Here is a 14,717-nt window from a genome sequence, read left to right on the forward strand (position 1 = left end):
GCAATATGGGAAGTTGCATTGCAGCATGTCAGCTGGCGTGTTGTTGCGCCTATATGATGCATGTGTGCCGCCGACTGCCTCCTACGGTTGTGAGGTGTGGGGCCTGCGCAGCCTTCCTGGTGGCGACAGCCGGCGGGGCCGGGCTGCCTTGGCCTCCTCTCACCTGAAAATTCTGAGAGACATTGCTGGCGTCCCCACCTCTGTGCATGGTGCCATCTTGCTTAAGGAGTTGAATCAGCACACCCTTGATTGTGTGTGGTGGCGGCGCATTATCAAGTTCTGGAACAATTTGGCTGCCTTGCCTGCAAATAATTTTCACAGGCAAGTGGCCCTTGATGATTGTTGGGATGCCATAACCCGTAATGTTAAGAATTGGGCTTGGGCCTTCATGCGGGGCTTGCGCCGGATTGGGTATGAGTTTGTTATTCGGTTTGACACCCTTGTTCCTGTGGAAGTTGATGCTGTGATGCAGCTGCTAGATGCGCAAGCACTGCAGGTTTGGGATGACATTGACATTTGCCCTAGGACCTGCCCGTCCAGCAATGCCACCTTGTGTACATATCACAGATGGTTTGCTAGGCCAGCTTGTGTGCGCCACCCTTGCCAGCTCTTACAGCAGCCTTTGAGTGCCCGTTGCTTGCGTATACTGTTGAAGTTCAGGATGGGTTGTCATAGTCTGCCCAATGTCTCGGGCCGCTGGGCAAGGATTCCCCGGCCCCAGCGTTTGTGCATGCGTTGTGCCCAGCAGGTTATTGGGGATGAGCGCCACCTTGTGTTTGAGTGCCCTGCCTTGCAATCTGTTCGGGACAGATATCCTGGGCTGTTTGGTGCAGCCATTGTGACGATGCAGCAATTCATGTGGCAGTTGGACATTGTTGGTGTTGCACATTTTGTGATGGATTGTTTTGATTATTTGGATGCTGCCAGTTCATCCAATCAGCCCTAGGCGGCTGGAGTGATGTAATCTTCCTTCCTTCATGTGGCAAGATGATCTAGTACAGGAGGCTCGGTTCATCAGACTCTCATTAGGACGAGTATACACTGGTTTTGATACAGTGAACATCTAATCAGCCTTGTTAACAACGTTGGCTGGCACGATGTAATGTTTCTCTCTCTCTTTCATCTCCAGAAACAAAATTGCATTCAAACTTTGCATCACATTGCTGCTGAACTAACTGTATGAATGTCACCTGTCACGTGTAGCCAAATTTTCGAGGCACTGTTAGTGCTCTCATTCTCAGATACCCTGCGCAAACTTATACTACGCTAGTAGCCTCTCTGGCAGCCGGCTCCCATTCACTGGTAGGGCTATCAAATGAACTAAAGGCAAGAGAAACACCGCCACAAGATTGAAGCGTGGCTGTTCAAATCTATTCAAATTTGCTGTTCAGGTTTATCCGGTCTCATCAATCAAATTCTCTCATTTGCACATGTGTGCAAACAGATCACAGCAAAAGAATCACACTGCTTGATGGGTTGCAATGGCAGCCACATGTCTTGGCTACGGCTGCAACTGAAAGAATCTCATTCATTCTTCTCGCTGATTGTGTCATTATTCCTGGTGGCTGCGCCGAAAGTTCGATGTTTTCTGCTGCCTACTTCTCGCTGTGGTTGTAGCCAACAAAATAGAACCGCTGCAGAAGCCGCCCTGCCACGAGCCAGGCCGCTAGGGACAGAACAGCACCTGCCACAACACATGCATCATATCAAATTGAGACATCCTAACCCGAAACATGCACAAAATCAAAAAAAGCTGTCATGGAAATTCCATGATGGAATAGATACGCACCTGATAGTCACAAGCTCATGCTGTTGGTTTGTCATCAAACTGCGCACCCACCTGTTGCAATTGCCACAGGGATGGGACTCAAGGGGCTGAGACCGCGACCCAACGCAGATGACAGCCCCAGAAGAAAGATCACTCCCGCTGCCACCGCCGCAACCCGCAGCCTCTCAAAAGCTTTCACAGCCTGCGTTGCAAGCAATCCTTCAAAAGGCCACCTTTCAACTTCACCACAGGTGGACTGTGCTGTGGCCTTGCCAGTCTACTCCTTTAATCAGCTATTTTGCAGCAGGCAAATAGGAGGCTGATGAAAGGGTTGGCAGCTCCTTGCAGCCACCAACACAGAACTCCAAGCCACGCCCCACACAGAGGTTTGAAGGCCACACAATGAAGTGTTTGAATGAAAATACAAGAAAGAAATGATGGACCGTACCCCCATGCAGCTGGGGCAGTGGCGGGTGTGTTGGTTGAAGCGGTCAAGGTACATCTCCTGCCGATCGTCCAGCGGTGGCAGCTGCCCAGACAGCCGAGTGGGGGGCCCGCCTCCCCCCCTTTCATCCAGCCACTTCCTGAACGCCGCCACCAGCCTGCATCGGTCACAGCAAATATGCATCGGTCTTCTTCTTGTCGGTAGTTTCAAGATTGAGACGAGCGTGTGGCCAGCTAAATTGAGACGAGCGTGTGGCCAGCTAAAGCAAAATCGATGCAGAGCAATCTTCACCGGAGGACAAACTATGCCACACAATTCACAGATGGCTTTTTGCGCACAGCAGTTTCACCAGCTGCTGCCCCCCAGGAGGGGACAGCCCAAATCGTCAGGAGCAGTATGGGGGCACAAAAAAAGTCAGCATGTCTGGCAAATGCCATCCTTTCTGGGTTTGACTGCATGGTAGAGGTATCGGGTTGGAAAGGCAGGCCACCTGTCTGCCTGAGCTGGCATGTAGTAGTTCTTGCGCCAGCTGCTCTCTCCATTCCTGCTGGTCTCTGCCAGGAGGCGTTCCTGCATGTCTGCGCAGAGCAGCAAGCAGATCACCCAGGCTGATCTCCACCATTTAACACCACCATTGCTGGCGGGGCCAGAACCATGTGCATTCAGATCAGGTGGCCAGCTAGCGATTCCATTATCAGCACAACCCAATGATATCCAGTAATACTCCATGCACTGACAATACAAATAGATGCATGGGGGCATACGCAGTATCTTGCTGTCCCCATCAAATACGAGGTGCGTGAAGCAGTGAGACTCCCTGCATGCATGCACAGAATAGTCATTCAGCTGATAATGGACATTGCATGCGCACCGCATGCTGCCATCTGCATGCTGTACCCCCTCTGGTTCCTGAACAGGTGAGGCCCAGCTGCCATATCACTGGCATGGCTCATGCGAGAGGCCTTGTAAGGTTTGTACATCATTGCACAACATCAATATCCGGTGAAGAAGTATGCATGCAAGAGCAGGGGGATTACAAACCATCGAGGCCGGAACTTGAAGATCAGTTGGGGGATGAGCGGCATCTTTTTAGCTCCATGTGCAGTGAAGAACCCCGAGAACAGCACCGCCGACTTGCCTGGCGCCACCGGTATCACATAGAACACATTCATGTTGATCCAGCTCTCGTGCTTGTCTATGTCGCCCTGCACAGCACACACCATCCTTGACATCTGAGTCATTCCTAAGGCAAATGATGAGCCCCTGCTGCATTTGAGTGCTGGGCTTTTCGAATGGTGCAGAGTAGCGCATACAGCAATGCTTCCGCTGGTTCTTCGTTAGGCCAGGCCTCATAGGCCTCAAAGGGGCAGGCGCCCTCTCCCAAGCCCGTTCCCCTGGCCTCTCTCGTGCCGCACGGCCTCGCTTGCGCCATTGCTCCCATCATTTGCACTGGACACATGTCCTAGCACAGAGATGTGTGTGCACCACTGGTTCCGCTTGTTGTGCTAACAGCAAAAGAAGGGAGCGGGGACCTTTTCTGGACATCGCTTGGGCCAATAGGAGAGAGGTGCAGGGCAGCAGACCTGGTCGCGCTGGTAGGTGTACCAGCGGATGAGGCTGGGCGGGTCAAATTGGAAGGCTCGCCCCTGCAGATCGCCTAGCCGGGGGCGGATGCTCTCCCCTGCCACGCAGATAACATCCTGGCCGCTGGACGAGTCCTTGGGCCGCCTGCTGTCCATTCGGTAGTATCCCGCCTTCTCATCGTCCCTGTGATGCATGCGCTGCCACCTCAAAGGTCCAACCTTGTTTCCCAAAGAATTCCATGTACATGCGCAATCATGCACGCACATGGAATCCCAAGTCGTGGCAGCATGCGTACAACTCCTAAGTCATGTAGCTGCACAAAAATGTGCGCAAAACATGTGAGTTTGACAGACATTCAAGGCGCTCTCTTTACGTAGAAGATTGCCCTCCCTATTTTGGATGACAATCTTCTGTGTATGCACTTTGTGAATTTAGAGGCGATGGTCTCTGACAGAGGCTTCTCCCAAAAACAGGTTCGCTGCCACACAGATGGGGCATACTTGTTTGGAGAAGTGGTCACAGAGATCTAGGGACCACACCTGCGATTGAGCACCCCATGGTGGGCAAAGGGGAGGTGCGAGGGGTCCTGCAGGTTCTCAGCCAGCACCTCCCAACCATAAGGCAGCTCACGATAGTAATCCTGCACCACAGGATCTCACGTATTACATCACAACTCACTACCGCCCAGTTGTTGTTGTTATTAGCAGACCCACTATAATAAAGACACTCTCACTGAGATGCCTGCATTAGATTAGAATGGTTGAAAAGATGGCTCACCGGCAGGAAGGCCAGTGTGGGCACGCCCTGAGATGTGGAAGAGGGGATGTCCTCTGTCATGGCCATGTCAGGCACGCCAGGGACCGGCATGGCCTCAGCCTCCGCAGCAGCATTCGAGCTGCTGTGGCCCCACACAAACACCATCCCCTGCAGCACCTGCGCCATGCAACTGCTTCTAGTCAACCATCTGAAACAGACCATTTCAATAGCTTGAGTATGCTTTCGTGGAGAATATTCTGCCAATCCAAGGGCCAAGCCTTGGGACAGCCCGCTGAATCACAGTCCAAGTAAACAGCCTTTTTCGTAGATCTTGCTCTTCCCTAGCAGCAAAGACTGTAAACACGGGTCATGTGTCATGTCTAGTCCTTGTGTTGGCCCTGCAGGTGATCTTGGCTAGCATTCTGAGAACACACCTTGGTTGGCCGCGATATGGCACAGGAGCGTGGGTTGCTGCACGCAGCTGCGTTGGCTTTTGGATCCAGCGACTGGGGGATGTCTGTGCACTTGCCCTCTCCACTGAAGCGCCAGCCGTGGTAGGAGCACATGAGCGTGCCATCAGATGGCTCTATGCGGCCCTCTGCATGCATGTTAACTTACTGAAACTTGCGGCATGCATGTGGGCCTATAGGACTCATCTGTGCAGGGATATGGCACATGTAACGCGTACATGTGATGCACAATAGTGCACTCTAGCTGTGCGAATGGGATCCTTAGGCTAGTTCGGCAAAAGAAACATTTTGAGAAGGCCTCACCAGAAAGAGGCGCCAGTCTGTGAGGGCACTTGTCCTCAAAGCAGCGCCACTGCCCTTGAGCATCTCTCCACAGCACCAGTCTCACGCCCAAGAGCTCTTTGGGATGGGGGACCTTGGGGTCAAGATATCTCACGAATGCTAAGGGGTACCACTGACGCTCCCAGTCAAAGGGAGCCTGTGACAAGCAAGGCCTCTGTCAGCAATGCTCAGACAGCGACTTGGAGCGCGCAGGGATGTGAGTCGAACAGGGGATAATCACCTTCTCTTCTTGTGGAATACCTGACACTTCGAGGATTGTGTCTGCAGCCTGCTCAGTATCCAGAGACGCGACGCGCGCTAGTACACCATGCCTGGAGGGAGCCTGCCCAAAAAGGCGATCGATCAAGTTAAAGACCTCTCCCTGAGAACTTCAGAACACATACCAATGATTCCGACGTAAAAACTTCTCTTGTAAGTTCAGCCATTCCGCTCAACTAACCGTGGGGCGATGCGGAGTCTTTCGTCGCTCTACAGCTGGTCTGATAGCAGCCTGAATGGATAGCTTGGCTAAATTTCTACTCAGATTGACGGGTGGCTGAGTACTGGTAAGAACCGTCGTCATCGTCTCAACTAATCTTTAAAATTTTGCGCTAAAAGCATCTGGTTGAGCAACAAATAAATAAGGCAAGCCTGACGAATTTACTTGTACGATCGCACACTTTCGCAGATCCGAAACTTCATAATTTGATACAGAAGGCTCCGTTTCATGCCACCCTTACTTGATGACTTGTCAACGTCACTCTCTAGTAACCGGAGGTGCTCCAGTTGGATCACTGACCAAGACCCGGCCTTGAAGACACAGACCCTGAAGTTGGCATGCCGGCACCAACTCATCATCCAGTTCTGCAGGAAGAAGACAGCAAGTGAATGCAGCCTTGTTAGAGCGCAAGGACTGCGAACAGTGCAGAAAGGTGCAGCTAATACCGTATATTGGCGCCAGTTGGCCCGTTAATACTAATGCATCATGCTGGTGGCAATTGGCAATTTAAAAGCAGAGTTCCATGCCCCTGCCTATGTTGCACAGCACGTGCATGTGTCTAATGCAATCGACAATCAGAATCCAACATGAACGCCTCACAAAACAACGTTAACGCACTATAGTCATCATGATCTTTATGAGTGGCAAACCCAGAGCCCAGAGGGCCATAGGGCATACACAGGTCCGTCTGCAGCCGGGACCCGGGATCAAAACATTCTTATAAAGGGCCTTCAAAGAGCCGTGGCCATGGCGCCCTCAAAGCATGTACTAAACAGTTCAGGGCGAAAGGGGCGATAGGGGCAAACACGTGCCCACACTCATATGGGTTCAAGATCAATTCCTACTGCATTGTGTTCAATAGCTGAGAAGTTCAAAATATACACACAACAGAGTTCTCAAATAAGTGCTTTCAAATGTAGGGTTCTAACTTAAGGCTACCTGAGCTTAGTCTGTGAAGCAAAAGCTGCGAGCATGCTCGAGAATTAATTGTGCTACAAGGACTCCTTTAGTAGTATTGGGTTCCCTAAAGCGTTCCATGGTTTTCTGTTGCTGCGATTCAAAGAATAGATTGCAAAGGCCTCCTGCTTTGGTGTATCGTAAGACATACACTGCAGGAAAGGTCAATGCAAAGTGCTCTAGGTCAGGTCCACGATGCCATCTGCTGCTGGCTGGGGTTGATCTGGCAGCTCTGCAGTAACCATGGGTAGGAGCAAATCCCCCGGCAGACCTTTGGCTGCGTCACTGACCATCGGCTTGTTTGCTATCAGGCTCTGAAGCAGCTCGCCCATCTGCCAGCACACCACCGACAGCTCAGAAAGCACAGCAAGGATATGAGTCATTTTACAAACTTTTCGATGAGGCAGTCTTTCCTCCCTAATTTGGCGCTCGCACTCACTTTCATGTATGCATTCCTATCCTCGTTTGATTTTTATGTGTCACAGTTGCGATTTAGAATTTGGGTAGATTTGCCACCAAGTATTGCGCACAGCCAGCCGTGACACATTTGCGCGTATACCACAAAAGCTCACATCACATCACCAGTTGCTGTGAAGGATTCTCAGCAAGAGCAGGGGTGAGCAGCACTTGGCAGTACAGGCAGCAACACTGAGGGTGAGCCATGCATATGCTATACGTGGTCACCACGTGGTACGGTACACGTGCTGGATCTGCATGCGCATGCGGTGGCGTGCACAGTAACCCCAGGGGCCCTGCTCCAGGGGCAGCAACGTGAGGTTTGCGGCAGGCCAACTGGCCAAACTGTTGTAGAATCACTGGTGGCCGGTTGGAATATCTTTCAGGTCCTGCTTTAAGTGTATTTTGCAAGATCTGAGTCTTCTTGTGTTCTTCTTGCAGACCAGCCGCACCTGCACAGTGTCGGTTGCAGAGTCCCCTCCCTTGCCCTTGCGAGAGTCCCCTGTGGCAGTGATGCCGTCCAGTACAGCTGCATCCAGCCGCAGCTTGCGCGTGGCAAGTGCATGGATGCCCTCGTCCACCGAGCCTTTAGTCACCTGCGCCGTCAACATCACCAATTTTCAAGCAATTCAGCTCTGCAATGGGAGGCATTTGCTGTGCGCAGTTTTAAGGGACTCAGGCCGCTGCCATGTGCCTCACCATGCAGCCATGCCCTCAGCACAGGATCAAGGATGGGGACTATATCATCATGCCTGTCATGCAATTGTGCTCTACGTGTCATGGCACTGAAGGAAATACCACTTGTTCAGCCTCCGCAAAGCTCATTCTGAGCTCCTTGGCACTGAACCCAACCTTGGAAACGCTAAAGGGAACCCATCCAATAACGACCAACAAGAGACCAAGCCAGGCCAGACTTTGCATCCCTTCCTTCCTCCCAGGTGCTTGCATGTTGCAGCCAGTCACGATGGCGCTTTAAGGGTCCAAGGGATTTTAAGAGGGGATGAAATGCCAGTGCCCACGGTTGACTGGGTCTTGCTTGGATCTGGCGAGTCCATCAAGGGGCAGGATTTTGGCAGCCTTTTCTGCAGCTTGTCTGCAGACCACCTTGCTCCTGGCAGGAAGAGCGTGTAATAATAATAAAGATAAATGCCAAAGCGAGGGGGAATGAGCTGACCAGACGATAGACGGTGACGGTGCGCTTCTGGCCGAGGCGGTGGCAGCGGTCCTCCGCCTGGCGGTCTATCTGGGGGTTGAAGTCCACGTCGTGCAGAATAACAGTGTCCGCGCGCGTCAGGTTCAGCCCCTGGCCGCCCGCACGCGTGCTCAGCAGGAACGCAAACACGCCGCTTGCCGGATTGTTGTACCTGCATACAGTGCATGCCAAGCATGTAAGTGCTGTTGTAGCTGCCATCAGCAAGGATGTCACTTCAGTTCCAGACTTGATCCAGACTCCTTGAAGGAACTTTGCGCCAACAGCGCTGACATTAACCGTTTGACGCGCACGCAACTTCCAGTATTTACAAGCTTAGTCTTGATGCTTGAACTGTCGATGCGGCAAGCATGCTGCACGGGTGCTAAACAGGGAAATCTGCGGTACGTGAACACATGTCTAAGGATGTGGTAAAAGGTTTGGCAATTGCCACTTCCTTTACCTCAGTAGATGCATTAATGTGCACAACAGGCAGGATGTGAAGAGAGAGGGGCGCACTATTCTCAACATAGAAACCAATGTGTACACAGGCAAATATGTGGAGAGGGAGGGGCGCACTGGTCTACGAGGGCGAGCCTGTCGGCGACGGCGGTGGAGCCGTCCAGGCGCAGGAAGGGGAGGCCCAGCTGGTCCAGCAGCCACTCCAGCACATCAAGCACAGACGTCCACTGGCTGAATATCAGCGGGTGGTGACCCTCCGCCTGCCATGAAGGCATGCAGGGTCAAAACTGGTTGCCTCGCATGAGAGTTGCGCAACAGCAACACTGTCTGGATATCAGCAAGGATGAATGTGCATGTGCGCTGAGACCTCATTGCTGTGCGTGAGAAGTGCGCGAGCCAAGACCGCTTATGGACAGCACCAATGGCTGCCGAAGGAAATTGCAATGTAAAACTTAATTTCCAACAATACAGGCAACTGGGGATCAGATTGAGAGGATGAGGGGCAGCGGTACAGCAGGGACCGCGCCTTCAGCCGCGGCAGCAGCTGCGCAAGGGTGCGGCACTTGCCGGAGTCCATGACGAGGCCGGCATCGAGCGCGTACTCGCCAAAGCGCTTCGGGTGCTGCAGCGCGAAACGGTGCAGGGCAAAGTCACTGTAACCCGCCATCTCCTCCCGCACACGCGCCGCACTGCACATCTCCCCAAACAGGCCCCTGCAGAGCAAATATCAATTTTAATGGTCACATAACAAGGGTAAACGCTTGGCAGATACAGTATGAAAGAGCACCCCTCAGATTCCACCCGCTGGTGCTCTTCTGATGTACAAGCTGTCAGAAGTACCAAGCAAGCTGGCCGACATTGACAATGCATGAGTAGAACGCAAGCACCATTCTAGAACCCTGCAGAGTAATCTATTGTATGCAGAACGCTATATATCACCTGACAAAGTAGCACTGCAATTGGAGCTGATCCCTTTTGCACTGACCAGGGCAGGACAAAGGTAGGGGTGTACCGTGCATGGGCGAGGCCAGCCATCTTTGCGACCACCTCGTCGCCAAAGAGGCGCCTGACCAGAAGCGGGTGCTGGGCGATCTTGCGCAGGTGCGTGAACATGTTGGCCACCCGCTGCTTGCCCAGCTTCCGCACCAGCTTCTTCGCAGCCGCCGGCGACTGCCCCTCCTCGCGCCCAGATGCCTCTGTGCAGGCAGTTTCATCCTCATCCCTCAGCCCGATAAGCATGCACTGCAATTATTGTCATTCCTGACATCCTGTATTCCTCAACCCCTGAGGTTCCCATCGAGACATGACTCCTCTCAACAGAAAATTGTGCCCAAAACCATAGGAGCCGGTTCTCTGCCAAGATTCCAGCTTCTCCCGAAACTCCCAGATTCGCTCTTTGGAGTCTTCCTACTTTGCTGTCAACGACAGCAACTACCCACGTGCATGGCATCAATGTCAAAGCATGTAGAGCACAGGCGGCCAGAAGTCAGACCTGCTTGCAGGCCGGCAGCGGAGGCTTCGCTTCTGAGCTGCTGCACAGCATCAGAGTACGTGGAGGCCTGCACGGGTGTCATGTCTACAAGCTCCACACGCTGGTCCTTGGACGCCAGCTGGCTAGCCACCTCAGACTTGAGCCGGCGCAGCACAAAGGGCCCCAGCAGCGCCTTCATGCGCTCCGTCAGCCGCTGCATCTCCTCCTCATCCTGCACACAAGCAAGAAGACACCCTGTCAGCTCCAGGACAGTGAAGCTCAGCAGGCATCCATTGACCTCATGTGACGTGATGCCAAATACATAAGAGGGGCGTATGTGAGGTGCTGTATCCACAATCTGTCAGATCTACACTGCACCTCCAAGCACGGCCCCAACAAGACTACTGAAGAATTTTGCACCAAATACACACCATGTCATCCTGCTGTCATAGTAAGATAAGCATGATGGCACACTGTGCACAGCCAAAGCTCAGATGACAAAATCCCTGGCGCAAGACAGTTTGGGACAACATCCTGCAGGAGAGCCTGACCTGGACGTCAGCAAGGTGGGCGGCGGCATCATCCTTGAAGATGTCCGGCAGCAGGAAGCCCAGCAGGTTCTGCAGCTCCTGCAGATCGTTCTGCAGCGGCGTTCCCGTCAGCATGATGCGCTGCTTGCACGTCACCGCCACCCTGCCAGGACACAAGCATAACTCATCTTTACTATTACAGAGACTCTAGTAGAATTACTAAGATAGCGTCATCATTACTTGAATCTTTGCAGAGTCAAGACCTAGGCACGTCCAAGGCTTGAAGGCAGCCGAATCAAATGGAGCTTGGGCAAGCCGAGTCTACAGTACTTGGGCTTGAAAGAGAAAGACTAGGGACTCCTGATTGACTTATGGAACCCAAGACAGAGATGGTCACCCACTCGTGACGCAAGTTGTGGACTACTCTCAATTGCAGGAACTTCGGATCCCACAAGTGGATGCGCTTAGCCTCAGCATAGTGAGGATGTCTTGTCATCACTGGAAGTCAGTAACTTACCAGGTACATCGTGTAGTCATCATCGGCTAAGCGCAGCACATCATCATTACTTACATAGATATCATAGCAGACTGCTAGACACGTTCCTATATTAAGAGCTAGGTACGTGCAAAGCTGGAACACAAGCGAATCATTTGGCAAGCAAAATCTGCAAAACTTCTGCTTGCAAGGAAATATGAGAGACTCCGATTTAATCATGGAAACAAAGGCAGAGAGGGCCACCCACCCTTGATGTCAAATGTTTATCACTCAATAGTGTATCAAGTGCTCTTTCAGGAAGGGGCTGCGCTTAGTCTCAGCATAGTGAGGATGTATTGTCATCACTGGAAGTCAGTAACTTACCAGGTACATCGTGTAGTCATCACAGACTCGGCGCAGCACCCATCCAGACCAATCAAAACCACTTTCACAAGGAGAAGTCCACGTCTATTCACCATGCATGTCAGGCAATCAACTGCCCCACCTAGGAGTCAAGCCAACGCCTTAGAGTCTACTGGATTACGGACTCACCTACCTAAGACATGAAATAGATAAAACGAAGGCTTGCCTGTTGAGGCGCGTGGTGCGCGCAGCAGAGCGGTTCTTCACAGCGTGCGCCTCGTCAAGGACCATGCAGCTCCAGTCCCACTTGCGCAGGAACGCGCGGTCGCGCTTGTTCTCGTACGAGTCCCTCTCAAACAGCGTGTAGCACGTCAGCAGCACGTCAAACGGTGCATCACCATCCCTCCAGTCTTCCTCTGCACATTCACTTAACAACTATCAGAAAAGCTCCACTTGTAGTAGGAATCCAGGCTTCTCTTTTGACACAATGATGCAAGATGTACTAGAATTGGATTTGGGAAGTTCTCTTCCCACAGCTGACTTTGTTGCAGGCATTAAATGCCAGCCGAGGACAGAATATGCAGAAACAGATTAACTCTACTGGGAAACTCTGAGAAGCCCATACAGAAACAAAATCGCAAAGACAAAATGTTGGGGGAGTTGAATTCTAGGAGGCGCACCAGGCGCTGAGGGATCTGCTTCCTGGTCGGATGCCAGGTACTCTGGATCGCTGTCCTCTGCGCTGTCCGTATCAGAGTCCTCTAAATCTGCTCCGGGGGCGCTGTCACCCTGCCCGCCCGCAGATGCGCTGTCTTCGGACTCATTCTGCCTCCGCCTGTACATTGCCACATTAACTTGTGATGCCCACTCCCTGCCTCAATACAGTCTCATGACATGCTCAAAGTGGGGTTTTGAACAATGTTATTGGGTTGGAGCCAGAACATGTGACTGTTACAAGAATCTTCTGGCACGGCGTGCAAATGTTTATTTGCTGGTCTCAACAACGCAGATTCCAGTTGTAATCAGATGGAGAGGTTTAATGTTCTCTTGAACAGGTCTCAATGCACCTGTGATCCAGGAGCTCCTCCCTGATCTGCAGCCGGTCCTTGCCATAGTAGAGCACCACTTTGAGCGAGGGGCACCACTGCTTCAGCTCGCGCTGCCAGTTCTCCAGCAGGCTTGCCGGCACCACAACAATGTGCGGGCCTGCATCTTTGTCCAACACACGCCGCACGCCTGCAACGGCACAACGCAATTAAAGTGCGCAGTGCATCTATCTGACGTCTTTGTCGCAGGCGCTACTAAATATGCCATTCAGAAGCGCTTGAGAATGGAGGTATACAATGTAGAATCTGCAGTTTGACGAGCAGGCTCACAGCTCATACATAGAGGCATGCAGTGCGCTCACCTAGGAAGGCAATGGCCTGCGCAGTCTTGCCGAGCCCCATCTCGTCGGCCATGATCGCGCCGCCCACGCCAGAGCGAGCCAACAGCGTCAGGAAGTTCACGCCCACCAGCTGGTAGCTGCAACAGCAGGGACGCCTTTATAATCCTGCACTTTCCTCCTCCGCCCTTGCAATGCAGAACAACAGGACACAACCAGCAGACGACTGCACAGCCTTTCAAGTAGTGCACAATTGAAAGGCCTCCACTTGCCGCCTTGACATAGTCAGATGGCAGGAAAAACAGAAGTAACGCTCTAAGAAAGCAAGTGCAATAAAGATCTTGACCAGTACCTCTTCAGGTATCTGGCGGCGTCGCCACAGGCATCAATGAGCGCATCATGGGAGACCATGGGGGCTGCCTCCAGGGAGGACACCCTGTCTGTCACCACGCTGCCTCCCAGGACGTTCTTCAGACTCTGCGATATCGCCTCGCACCGCTGCAGCACGTCGTCAACATGGTCCGTCTCAAGCTCCTCTCCCACCTCTGCCAAGTCAATTGCTGCATGCTGATCTGCACCAGCACATCTTCATTTTGATGAAGATGTATTACCTCATCTGCGGTCCCACCCTGCCTCTTGGCAGCAGAAGCATGTAGTCATTGTATCATAACCCACCATCTCTACTAGCATCCTGAGATATACACTGGGACAGGGGAAGCCTTGAGGAAGAGAAATTGGCAAGCAGGGAGCGCCTCTGCCATGTGCTTGGATGAAACGGCTGCGCACCTCGGCAGAGATCAACGCGCATGGCTGGCTGGACAACCTGCTCATCATCTGAGGTGTCCTGGATCTCCTCAACCTCTTCTGGGGGTGCCTGCTCAGTAGATGTGTACCATGAGCATGATTGTGTGCCTCACTTATTAAAACAGTTAAGGTCATAGAGGAACTTACTCAAGATGACAAAGACAAAGCAGCTTGCTTACCTCTTGGTTAGCCTCGGCTTCAGGCACAACATGATCATCCTCGCTGTCAGAAAGGATGGTCTGTTTGAAGATTCTTCTGGTCTTTGTCGGACTGGAGCTCCTTTCTTTCTTTGCTCGCGCCTGCTCATCTGTTAGATCAAAGTGTCAGCCTGCTGTCCGAGGATGGATGTTCCTCAAGACGCCGTCTAGATTAATCATCAAATCTGCATCCGTACCAGCCAATTTGACGAGCCGCCTGCGTTTCCGGGGCTGCACAGCAGCAGGAAGGTCCTGCCCGTTTACCTGCAGCAATGACAGCTCTTGGTGTCAAGAATCTGACAGGGGTAAGTTTTCGTTTTCAATTGATTACCGCTGATGCATGAGGGCATCTGCATCAATGATTTCTAGTTGGTAAAGCTATGTGTGGACAGGAGGCCAGGCCAGACGTGCCTTGGGCTCAACTGCTGGATTCTTCATCTTATATTTGTCAAAGAGGCCTGCAGATATACACGGGAATTACAGTTCGCCCAGAACATCTTTCAACTAGTCTGTGCAAGTCACACATGCAAATCCTGTTCAATATCAATGAGTCTAGAGCATGCCGTAAGCTCACCGGTGTGCGCTG

At 52.3% G+C, this 14,717-nt stretch overlaps 1 protein-coding gene across 1 annotated transcript; it reads right to left on the reverse strand.

The window, feature by feature from the left end:
- Window positions 1-1,027: 1,027 nt before the first annotated feature.
- On the reverse strand, window positions 1,028-14,569 carry COCSUDRAFT_46585 (hypothetical protein; the record flags this gene model as incomplete). The annotated part of the gene is made up of 25 exons (XM_005649585.1): window positions 1,028-1,684; window positions 1,841-1,970; window positions 2,217-2,370; window positions 2,704-2,791; window positions 2,978-3,030; window positions 3,255-3,418; window positions 3,797-3,980; window positions 4,337-4,437; window positions 4,575-4,730; window positions 4,988-5,151; window positions 7,072-7,132; window positions 7,709-7,852; window positions 8,431-8,620; window positions 9,025-9,167; window positions 9,377-9,620; window positions 9,893-10,103; window positions 10,400-10,610; window positions 10,930-11,071; window positions 11,940-12,162; window positions 12,427-12,581; window positions 12,814-12,982; window positions 13,155-13,270; window positions 13,483-13,702; window positions 13,917-14,004; window positions 14,522-14,569. The coding sequence occupies 25 exons, from the start codon at window positions 14,567-14,569 to the stop codon at window positions 1,596-1,598; spliced, it is 3,648 nt and encodes a 1,215-aa protein (XP_005649642.1). The 3' UTR covers window positions 1,028-1,595.
- Window positions 14,570-14,717: the final 148 nt, after the last annotated feature.

This window comes from Coccomyxa subellipsoidea, assembly GCF_000258705.1.
Source record: "Coccomyxa subellipsoidea C-169, whole genome shotgun sequence".
Classification (NCBI taxonomy): Eukaryota; Viridiplantae; Chlorophyta; class Trebouxiophyceae; family Coccomyxaceae; genus Coccomyxa; species Coccomyxa subellipsoidea.